The 12,101-nt window shown below is 38.6% G+C and overlaps 1 protein-coding gene across 1 annotated transcript; it reads right to left on the reverse strand.

The window, feature by feature from the left end:
- Window positions 1-30: 30 nt before the first annotated feature.
- Window positions 31-11,970, reverse strand: nsmaf (neutral sphingomyelinase (N-SMase) activation associated factor). The gene is made up of 31 exons (XM_077624670.1): window positions 11,857-11,970; window positions 9,917-10,003; window positions 9,738-9,816; window positions 9,573-9,634; window positions 9,325-9,361; window positions 9,144-9,194; window positions 8,632-8,703; window positions 8,497-8,544; window positions 8,368-8,420; window positions 7,953-8,082; window positions 7,777-7,848; window positions 7,025-7,133; window positions 6,513-6,689; window positions 6,193-6,272; window positions 5,885-5,975; window positions 5,740-5,803; window positions 5,468-5,519; window positions 4,797-4,917; window positions 4,276-4,407; window positions 4,158-4,200; window positions 3,881-4,047; window positions 3,706-3,817; window positions 3,576-3,634; window positions 2,431-2,498; window positions 2,154-2,221; window positions 1,954-2,077; window positions 1,794-1,877; window positions 1,416-1,566; window positions 864-966; window positions 680-789; window positions 31-556 (listed from the first exon to the last, which is right to left on the reverse strand). Exons 1-31 carry the CDS (start codon window positions 11,892-11,894, stop codon window positions 462-464), a joined length of 2,739 nt encoding a protein of 912 aa, XP_077480796.1. The 5' UTR covers window positions 11,895-11,970; the 3' UTR covers window positions 31-461.
- Window positions 11,971-12,101: the final 131 nt, after the last annotated feature.

Consider the following 12,101-nt stretch of genomic DNA (forward strand, 5'->3'; position numbering starts at 1 on the left):
CGGAGTACCCGGAAAAAAACCACACACAGCTCATACATATTGGATTCAATGTTCACACTAATGTGAATATATAGTGTGTACATAGTGTCTTGATATACCAAAGTAGAGGCACGAAAGGTTTGTTTTTCATATCACTCTTTCCAAATAGACACCTATGAAGCATATTTGCATTGCAAATATTGCAAAAATTGCCACAGAATACAGATAAAGAAAGCAGCATGGAAAAAAAAGAAGAAGAGATAGTTAGCAGCTTCTTATTGTCATGAGCAAAATATGCAACTGGGCATTTTCCTCTGATTATATTTTTCCCCTCAATAGCAGTTCTCTCAAGAGCAATAAGCTGAAATTGGACCTTTTATGTTTGAAACTAATGGCAGAAGATTTGGGGGTCCTTTGGCAATTTCCCATTGCGTTGCATGGATGGCTTTATTTTTTTCAAAATGTCTTTCAGAGTCTGCGTTCTAACTGTGCAGCTTCCAATAGATGATCTCTTTGTCCTCTCCACCTGTGACCACTGTGGCACTCAGCTCATTCATCCACATGGCTGTGACCGGACCTGCTCACATAGGATACACACACACACATACATAAAAGAACATCACAAATACATTATAGTTTTTTCACCAACAATGCAAGATGTTACCATTGCCTTTAGTGTTTATTGAGAAGATAACTGCACCTGAATGTGCCGAGAGCCTGGAAAGGACGGTGTTGCTCATCAAGTCCCAAAGTAGTAGATCACCTGATTGGCCCCCGCATAGCACTGAGTTTCCGTCCCAGCAGAAACACCTGACGTAAGCCAAATAGGCACAATTTCATTTAGGTAAACATGGATTTTTGTGTACTTTCTGTCGGTACATTACCTTAGCTCCTCCTCTGATTTAACAGAAGAGGTCACCATTCCCGTCTGAACGTCAGTGACCTTCATGAAGCAGTCAGCACCAATGCTGAGGACGTGTCGACTATCTGAATAAAACGAACAACTTGAATATTAAACCTTTCTGACTGGTTTAAATTACCTACTAGTTGAAATACAGAAACCATTCAGAACATATGTTACCGCAAATCACTACCTGGTGAAACATATTACATCAACTTTGTACACCAATAGAAATGAATTATGCAGGATTCCAAAGTGGATTTGAATATATATATATATCTTTATATCGCCTCTCGTATTGACTTTTTTTGGCATGCATCAATCAGTTTTCACTGAAAAAGAGAGCTTGCCTGAATAAATAAAGGTAAAAATTAATAACTGTACTGCTTTGCTGCCACCTTGTGGCTTTAAAAGAAAACTACAATGTGTGTCAAATTATACTCGCGTTTTTAAACCCACCAAAGGAATTAGGGTTTTATCAGCGACTATGCTTTTAAATGCTACCAGGTTGCATGATAATAATAATCGAACTGACCTGGACTGAAAGACACACAGTGGACTGTGGCAGAATGACAATCCACTTGCTGCAGGGTTCCATAGGTGTCCGTGTCCCAGATGGTGACGGCACCGTCTTTACATCCGGAGACCAAAAGAGTGCCCAATGGATTCATCCCGATAGCGTTTACCTGAATTTGTTACATTCAAATCACAAATCTATAAGTAACGTTCCTCTTTTATTAACAACAACAATTTTCAGTCTGCCAACCAGCAATTGATATCAAACAGGTTCTTCGCACCAAACTTGTGCCCGAGTACCTCCAGATTACTAATATCATTTCAACTCAGAAATGTGATTGAATATGCAAGGAAGTGTTTTCCTATTCAAGTCATGATTTTTAAATGGCCAACTCACCCCTCCATCATGTTCCAATTCAGCAAGCAGCTCAAAATGTGACCTCTTTTGACTGCACAAAACATTAGGATCACATTGCCACACCTAAGAAGTAAACAACCACATAGTAAACACTCTCCTGCTCTTACAAATACTCTAAAATGCGCATCGATACTCTCACCTTGACAGTAGAATCCCAAGACGCTGTGTAGAGCTTATTGTTGGCCCAAAGCACTTTACTGACAGCATCATCATGCCCCATCAGCGTGTCCTGCCGCCTTCCATATGGGATGGAATAGAAATACCTAAGGGGGACAAAAGAGTAAGTCACAACAAGGCCCATCATTTCATGCACAAAAAACCAATCTGTATTAAACATACACATTATTGTCCCACGAAGAACACACTACAATTTGATCATCTGCCAGCATCAGGCACGATGACAAGGCCTAAAAGACAAGTGAAAGAAACGCTTAGGTTGGATTTAAACAATATTTTACCATCTAACTGTGCATTAAAAAAAAGAATACAACCTAAATTATTGTCCTTATTTAACCCACCACTCCACATAGTCGTACAAATCTACTCTGCATATTTGTGCCAACAATGATAATTTAAAAACATCTTGGAGAGGAAAAAAAAAAAGTGAACCACTGACCATATTGGAAAAAGACATGCTCCGTTGAAAGTCCTTTAATTCCTTGGAGAACATCTTAAGTGTTGAGTCTGAAACACGATTAGTAAGTAAAAATCAACCTGTGGTAAAGACATACAGTGGTACCTCGACCTACGATCAGCTCGTGGTACGACGAAAATTTCGATCGAATAATTCGTCCGCGATACGATCAAAATTTCAAGATGCGAGAAAGCCAGGTGGCCATGACATGAGAGGCTGTTTATCATTGTAGCGCACTGTCTTTTTTTGCCGCATCTCTTTCGTGTATAACTACTATATCTACGAGCACTGAACGATTTATTCAGACGAGTTTCGACCAGGAAACGCACAACGAAAGAGGGCTTTCTGGGTAATGAAGTATACTCGTGCACACAACACCCATAGGCAATGGCACCCTTTCTCAGAATAAAACTTCATTACCCACAATCAATACGTGGGTATGCTGTTATTCCTTCCTTAGCCTCTTAGTTCCCGCGATCGCTCACTCAAGACTACTTCTCGTTGGCAAGTGGTCGTGCGTTATCCTATTGTGAGGACATTTGTGTGCATCATTTTCGGAATATTTTGAAGGGAATACAACAGCAAACAGCCCATCGATAGCGAACGTGAGGGTGGAGGCGTGGCAAAACCGCTAACCCGGAAAACGAAGGTAAAAAAAGATTGAAACAAAATTAGAATTCAGTTTTGTGTAAAGTTACATTAAACGTATGTTTGAGTGTGTCTGTATATATTAATCCAAGTTAATTTAAATTTATTTGTTCGTTTACGAGTGCCGTGGATAAAGTCCCCCCGAACACCCCCCCTCCGCCTCCGTGTATGCCGCTGTCTCTACCCTCCGCAAAAGGCGTCTAATTTTACTTCTAGTAAACACATTTTATTACTATTAAACCACTCGTTATTTATTACTTTGTCAATATATGGCGAATTAGAAGAAATAAAACATTTTTTCCAATCCAATATCCTGTTTTTGGTGTTTTTTCAGAGGGTTGGAACGAATTAATTTGTTTTCAATTCATTTCAATGGGAAACATTCGCTCGAGTTACGAAAAGCTCGACATACGATCTGTCTCAGAACGGATTACGATCGTATGTCGAGGTACCACTGTATTAATAAATATGACGTGTACCTTGGGATGTGCTAAAAACAGAAGTTCCATCTCGTGTCACAGTGATGGACGTCACTGCCCTACGCATTAGTACGATGTTACTAACATACCAATGGAGCCTTGTCATTACACATGATCTGACGTTACATACTCTTTATGGATTTTATGCCTGGAGGCTGGTGTCATACGGTCCACGTTTGACCATGTCAACTTCCGGCTTTCCTCTGTCAAATCTTCGAAAGAGGAGTCCTCGTTCAGAGAGCCTGGTAACACAATTGAACTCAATAGCTGCCGTTGCCGATGCTGGTGGAGAAAGGGAGTCCAACCTGGGGTAAGGTCGCTAATGGGTGAGTTGAGGCTGGGGCTCCTGGTGATGTTCTGCGACCTTCCCGTGATTCTCTGAGGATGAGGAGTGGTGAACAGTTGCGTAGGAGTCTGACCAAACTCGAGAATCTGTATCAGCATGGCCACTCTTTGGTCAGGGTCCTCGATACTTAGCAAGAACACGAAAATCTGCACTTTATTGCTTCCTTATTTATGTTCCAGCCTTACAGAGAAGTCCATACTTGGCTTTATTCTTTAAATGTACACTTTGTTTCTTACCTGTCACAGTCAATGCCCCCTTCATAGGTCAATGGGTGAAATACTGAAAAATGATGGCATCAATGTGAGTTTTCTCCCCATTTCTGAATTTGATCATGATGATCTAATCATAGCATACCGTTATTGGCTTCGACAGCTTCGCTTCCTCTCTGCTTGAAACCAAATACCAAGTCGATCCAGTCGTGCAGGTGCTCGGATACATACTGACTTTCTAGCGCCACCTTGTGCTTCTCCAGGAAATCCTTAGCATCTGGAATGGGAAGAGCAAAGCAATGTCATTTGCATTCATTTTGTAATTTTATCGAGGATCTCAAATGTCTGTTATGTACCCAAGGATTGATGATTCAGCAGCTATAATCATGAACACGCAAACGTGCTTTGTCCTCTCTCATTACAGATAGAAAATGGACCTACCTATTAGACACGTGGCTACTTCAAATACATAATCAGCATATTATATTTTCGGTATTATTTACAGTGGTTCAATATATTCCCCCATTAGGTTTCAACTTTAACATCCAGACAGACAAGGATCAATTGGACTCTTTTAATATCAGGTTTTACAGCATGAACTGGGCGGCACGAAGAACGAGACATTACGGTGCAAGCGTCAATCATCCCAGGTGGACAAGAAGTTACCTGAGGCCCAGGGTGGGAGGTGAACATCACAGACAAAGCTTCCATTCTGCCGTCGGCCCAGATTAAGATGCATATGGTTTTCTAAGAAGCTACAGTCGTCTCCATAGAACTCTGGAATTAACTGGGTGATGAAAGAAAACATGAATTTTTACATGCATCAATTCAAATTAATGCAAAATTCATATTATATCCCACTCAATAAACTGTGTTTTACAAATTAGTCACAGCATCATTCGTTTCAAACACTGAATTCGTCTCCCCCGGAAGCAAAAACATTCAACACAATATCAGCCAGTTATTTTGCATGATAAAATTTGACTAAAGTCGATAGGTTTGAAACGTGACTGGACGTTTGGTCGCCGGACGTTTGGTCGCCCGGACGTTTGGTCGCCCGGACGCTTGGTCGCCCGGACGCTTGGTCGCCCAGACGTTTGGTCGCCCGGACGTTTGGTCGCCCGGACGTTTGGTCACCCGGACGTTTGGTCGCGTAATTTTGAGAGCTGGTTTCAACAGAAGATATTTAGATATTAAACTCTCTCTCTCATGAATATAATTTTGAGAGCTGGTTTCAACAGTAAACGTCCGGCGACCAAACGTCCGGCGACCAAACGTCCGAGTACCCGCCTGAAAGGTTATTCCAATATACAAAAATATTACACCAGATACTCTACCTCTTTAAAGTCAGTTGCTCCCTCCAAACAGTTCTTCCATGTTTCCCCTATGCTGTAAGATATAAAAATGTCTCATTAAATCCACAATACCAATCAAACGACATTTTGAGATTACCAGTAGTAAATATACTTTTGTAATCCATTTTTGCACAAAAGGCCAGTTACACCACAGAGATAAAAGATAACACATAGTCTTAAATTAAATGAATCCAAGCGGAGAAAAAAAATCACATCAGAGAATGGCATTTTTAAATCATGCCAATATAAAGTACCTGTTAAACATGCGATCTGGATGGTCAAAACGGCCATTTTGTATACACAGCATGTGTTCTGGAGCTGTGGGGAATGTGAACCAAGGGAGTAAGTCATTGCATATATATATTTAGATGATATACAATGTATAAGTTCCTGACTTACCAACTCTAACCAAGTAAAAAAGGACGTAGCCAGGAGACGAGTAGTGACTGCCGTACATGAATCGAGGCTCCGGCATGCCTCTAAAGCGACACTAAAATTGAGAAGTTGTATCAGAATTATTATTTTTACCTTTGTAAGTATTTATTTTGATGCAATTTATTTAAAAAAAAGGAATTACAACATTAATAATAGGAATGTTTCCAGATAAATGGATAATTGATAAGTATAACTATCTTAGTGAAAGGTATAGCACATTTTAACGATGTAAGATCTCATTATATTCTTTAGGGGGAGGGAGTGGCTCTCACCAGCAGCCCATCCAACCGCTCTTTGTTTAATGCTCCAACAGGTTTGCTGAGGTCCCGAAATGTGGCTGCCTTTGTCAGATCTGTAATACATAAAATAGGACATCAATTATACATGTATACACACATATATATACAAACTATACTAACTGAACTATATACAAGCAAAAATGACCACCTAAAGTAGCTTTTAATTCATACACGTACACGTACACATTTAATTGCGGTAACCAGTATGAATGAGTTTTCTTCTCATTAACAGAAGGGAGCTAACACTTTTAAGCACGTGTGTATTGCAGCGTTATGTCTCTGCCTAAACCCACCCAATTCTGTACTTGTGTAATCAGAAATGACCCATGGGAAGACGGGGTACTGGGAGAGGTCGTTGCAGCTGCGGTCAGCCAAGTTGTTAAGGTGAAGGAGATATTGATAGTTAGTCAGATGGCCACGCTGCCACTGAAGCATGTAACTCTCTGCTGTGTGCTCTGTCATGTGGTTCTCTGAATAACAGGAAACATTGCATATATGAATCTACATGACTTCAAACAATAGAAACACATAATATTGATTTAGTCGTAGTAGTAGAATGAAATGAAATGTTACACTATTCATTTGAATGGTTCAGTACATCTTGTTACACTATGAGGAAAATTTGATGACTAGGGCCCCAAAAACTGCAGTAAACAACACAAATATGAGTAATTGATTCTTCTGGTCTCCAAATGTTTTACAGCACAATAGAATAAAGAATAAAGCTCCTGATTCTTTAGAATGCACTGCAGTAAAAGTATTGCGATAGCAATTGAGGATTTGTTACATCATTGCATTCCCTCACCCAGGAATGTGGCAATGAAATAATAAATTTCATCTCTGTCTGCCGTGTTGTAAAACTTGAGATAGATGTCCGAGCAGAAGTCGTTCTCGGAACAGAAAACTTCCAGCCCCTGCATGAGGGGATAAAGACCGTGTTATGTTTGTACACCAAAAGAGAGTGCTTGAACTCGTGACCGGACGATTCGCCGAAAGACGTTTCGCCGACGGACGTTTGGCCGACGGACAGTTCGCCGAACGGACGTTTCGCCGAAACAGGATTCGCGCGCTCGCCCCGCCCCCGGATGATTTGCAAAGATTAATCTCAATGTTTTCTATGCTGGTGTAAGTTTTCTGGAGTGGGATTTCTGGATTTACAATTTCATTACAGTAGTACTTACTGTTACTACTACTTTATTTTCTCTATTTCTTCTGTCACATACTGTTCTGCGGGATCTCCAAATTGGTACTACTTTAAACGCAAGGATAAAATAAAAAATATAAAAAATTGGCATCACATTGTAGTACGTACTTGTATTTAGAAATATGTCCAGCGGGATGCAGTACATGCCCTTGTTATTCCTAAATGAATGTTATCTGTAACGGGCCGTATATGGCCCGCGGGCCGAGGTTGAAAAACATGTACACACACGATCCGGGGGCGGGGCGAGCGCGAATCCCGTTTCGGCGAAACGTCCGTTCGGCGAACTGTCCGTCGGCCAAACGTCTTTCGGCGAATCATCCGAGTACCCTTGAACTTAGAGCACTTGTACTCACAAGGGGTCTGAGGCCGTGTCTTCTTTTGTAGATCCGCCTGACTTTATGCAGTTTGATCTGAATGACCTGCTCCTAATGTGTGAAAGGAATGACATCATTTTTGAGCTCATCAATCTGCAACTCCTAAGCATTCAGACTGTAAGGAGCCGCACTCTTAGGCAAATAAGTCAGCTCACCGGATAACCATTTAGTGGCTGAAAGTAGAGATTCTCATTTGTAATGCAGACATGGCCGGGGTTGGACACCAGAGGCAGGACCGTCTCCACCGCACATTCCATATGAGGCTTCTCAGCAACATTCCGAAAGCTTGACATTACAAAACCAGAACTATAGCGGCATCAAAATTATCAGCCAGGTACAGATTTTCATTCTCTGCTAAAACCCAAATGTCAACAATGAGTACCGTATTTTCACGACTATAAGGCACACTTAAAAGTCTTAAGTTTTCTCCAAAATAAACAGGGCGCCTTATTATCCAGTGTGCTTTATATATGGGAAAAAAATTAAAATGTGTCATCCATTGAGGGTGCGCCTTATAATGTGGTGCGCCTTATAGTCGTGAAAATACGGTATGTTTGATACTACACATACCAGAACTTGTCGAAAGACGTTCTTGCCAGTCGGGATTGAAGATTGGCTGTAATCTGGACGATAAAAACAAGCGATAAAACATCTAAGAGTGTGTTATTGCTACTTTTAAACAGCTATTATGCAAGTCACCATGGCAGTCTGATCACCAAGTTTTTCCAGACAGGATGCTCTGTGCAACTGGAAAATAAAAACAAATCATCTGCGTGAACACTAGCAATGGAAGACCATGATTTCCAAATACTCTGTTCTAAAAGGCATACATACTTGATGTAAAGTTTGAACGACATCCTCTGTTTTACACCACACTTCCAGTTGAAATTTTACAGTCTTCAAGCCCTGTCAATTGAACAAATACATTAGGTTGCTAAGAGAAAAGTACTGGTTAAATTAATCAAGAAATTTCCCAAATACGGGATGAAATAAAATTCTAATCTAATCTAAATCCAATCTAATCTAAGTATTTTGACAGTATGAAAAAACATAAATTTAGTGCTTGCTTTGGATTTAAGATTCAGTAGATAAGAACTATTCTATAGTAGATCTACCTAATTAGAGATCAATACAAGAACTGTATCATTATATGCCTTAAAAAAATGTGTGTAATTTAAAAACATAACTTTTTAAAGGCCATTTAAGCAATGGTTGTGTGCAAGGGAAAGTGTGGCTAATTATTAACTGTATTTCAAATATTAATAATATTATCATAATATTTCAAAACCATACAACTGAGACTAAAACAACATCGATTAACACCTGCAAGGTAATATCAGACTCACTCGTTCATTCCTGTAAGGTGAAATGATGCAGTTTTCTTTTATGTAAATAACCTGCAACAAAAAGGAAAGTGGTTATTTTTAGGTAAAAAAATGTATATATATTATTGGACTAAGGAAAAATGGGAAATTTAAATGATAAAGGGATGGAATGTGTGTGTTTGTCATCGTTAAATTGTCTCACCTGTTCACATAGAATTGAAATGGAGGACGGCTTGGGTCTGGGAAAGAAACATTAATAAATAAATTGGTATGAATGGTTATCAAAAAGATTATTAAACACATAAATAAAAGGTATTGTTACAATACATGTTTTGTTTTTGCAAAATGATTTCCAATTAATTGTATTCATGTCGAAGAAACTACACCAAATTGACAAATAAAATGAACAATATTGTAATTGAAACACAACATTCACAAAATATTACTCACTCATTGAAAGGGTTGGTCTCTTTTTCCACAAACTCAACCTGATTACAGTCACGCAGTGGAATCTGCAAGAAAAACAAAAATACACTTAATAGATAAAAAAACAGTATTTTACTATATGCATACTGTACGTAGTTTGGACGGTCCGACTGAAAATTAAAAACAAACCTTTAAGATTGGTTCTGTAAAATCTTCTGGGTCAAAAATGACTGATCTGGAACAGACCTTTAATGAGCCTCGGATTTTTCTGGACAGAAAATAATTGAAACGTTAGGATTCAATTAGACGGTGAAAATATAAACAATACAAAAACATTTGATACTACATATGAAAGATGAAAAGGTTACCTCTTTGTGGCTGAGCTTTTTGTCACATTGTATGCAGTGTGCTGTTCAAAATAATATTCTTCCAAGTCCAATAACAAAAGAGAAAATCTAGAGAAGGTTTAAGCACAAAAAAACAGCCTTAATCATTTTTGAAGACATTTTTAGGCTCAAAACATGCACGATTTTAAGTATATTGCTGTAATTGTGTCATCCTCTCAACAGGCTAAATTATCACTGTACTTTACCAAGGTTTCCTTCATCAGGATGATTACAACAGACCAAAATAATATCAAATTCTCTGTTGAAAGCGAGATAGTAACATACTGGATCTTCAGGTTGGATAGCATTTAACGGCACCGCCGTGACTGTACTTAAAGTTGCATGAAGGATGATGCAATATCAGGTTCTTATAATTACAACATGTTAAAATTCACAGGAAGAACAAGTACTTAGTAATGAGTCAGGCTGTTTTTAGTTTTTCTGCTTTCATTCCCCATGTCAAGAAACAAATGTTTATACCATGTTGTTGTTGCAATATCACATTCATGAATGTGAGAGCAAGTATAAATGAATGGATTAAACGTGAAACATTGTATAATTTTTTTGCTAAAAAAATGGCGTGACTATCTAAAATTCTAAATGAAGTTATCCTTGTGCCTGCCTGAGTTTTTCTCCAGGTAGTTAAAAAAAACATATATAAAATGAAAAAAAATGAAAATAAGCAGTACGGAAAATGAATGAACTAATTATTAGATTCTTGCAGTGGTGGGCCGTCAGGGCCTTCAAGGCCTTCTCTGCTGGCCTAAGAAATATCTGAATCATATATTATGTTTTGTCCATTAATACTTATTAAATAATTCCAAATTGTCTGTTAGCTTTTACAATTTTAGTGCATTTTTTGCCATTTCCTCATTGACGTCCATCGCTGTCTTTTTCCGGGGAAATCACCCCCTGGCCCAGTTGTAATGTCTGAAAAGCTCCAGTATTTGTATTTAATCATTAAATCCTGCTAGGAAGTGGATTTTACCCAATTTTGTGCATTGATTTATTGATTATTTTTAATGTGTCACAGCTGTAGCTGCAGTAGAGGTTTTATACTCATAAAATTGTTTTTGATGGTTGGATTGATTCGTTGAAGGCGCTACGAGAAAATGCACGGACCGCCACTGGATTCTTGTAATCATAATTGCAAACACTGCCCCCTCCCCTTCCATGCACATATCAGCTTCCATTGGTTACATTTTTACAACCAATTATTTGAACATCATTTTAAAAGGACACATTTTTGCATTAAGATTCTACATATTGTTTCTATTGGTTACATTTTTACAACAAATTATTTGCACATCATTTTAAAAGAACACATTTTTGAATTATGATTCTACATATTGTTTGATCTATCATTGTTAAACAATAGCGTCACACGATGTAGTTGCAATCTGAGTATCTGCATTACTTACATTAAGTGCATTGTAGTCTTTGAAATGTCAGCCCCTTTTCGCAATTAGATAGTACCATAAGGGCTAATAAACTTTTTAAATTAAAATCAACTTTATTTATTTTGGTACTTCATGGCACAGGTCAGGTTCGATGAATCGGATATCCGATTGTGCATCAGCATCATGTTAGCAAAGTCAACTTGAGCATGAAATTCAATAACCTCTGCAGTATAAACCCCGTTGAAACAAATACTACATTTCCCATAAATCTCCAGTCTACAGTCAAAAGACCGAACTACTTCCACAAATGGCACTAAAGTCGGTAAATATGTCAGCACAAGGACGTTCATCATCTTTCATTAGCTAATTAGACTTAGTATGACTTTGTTCCTCTGCACATTCAAAAACCACAGTGGTAGCCCTACAGCCATTGACTGTCTGCAGCATGCACACTGGCACGGCGGCTCGCTAAAATAATAATATAATAATTATGATAAGAATAATAATGATAACAATACCAACCTTTCCTTAGTTCGCTCTTTATTCTTCAAAAATGCCATGACTACATCATTCTGCGAGACCGAAGCTGCTCACTCAGTCAAACGCCTGTAAACAAGGAAACTTCCTTGACACCACGTGATTCTAAATAAGAGATCTTTGACGATACTGAACATCCACTACCAACGATTTTTACCATATTTAAAAAAATGTACTCTAAAGGAAAAAGTATAAATAAATGTGAAACTATGGAATACATGTGGTAATTA

Source organism: Stigmatopora argus, chromosome 17, assembly GCF_051989625.1.
Source record: "Stigmatopora argus isolate UIUO_Sarg chromosome 17, RoL_Sarg_1.0, whole genome shotgun sequence".
Classification (NCBI taxonomy): domain Eukaryota; kingdom Metazoa; phylum Chordata; class Actinopteri; order Syngnathiformes; family Syngnathidae; genus Stigmatopora; species Stigmatopora argus.

Coding starts and splice junctions, on each gene's coding strand:
- nsmaf (XM_077624670.1), bottom strand. CDS start 11,894: ATGGCATTTTTGAAGAATAAAGAGCGAACTAAGGAAAG. Junction 7,849..7,952: donor AGCCACTAAATGGTTATCCG/GTGAGCTGACTT, acceptor TTCACACATTAG/GAGCAGGTCATTCAGATCAA. Junction 2,499..3,575: donor TGTTTTTAGCACATCCCAAG/GTACACGTCATA, acceptor ATCGTGTTTCAG/ACTCAACACTTAAGATGTTC.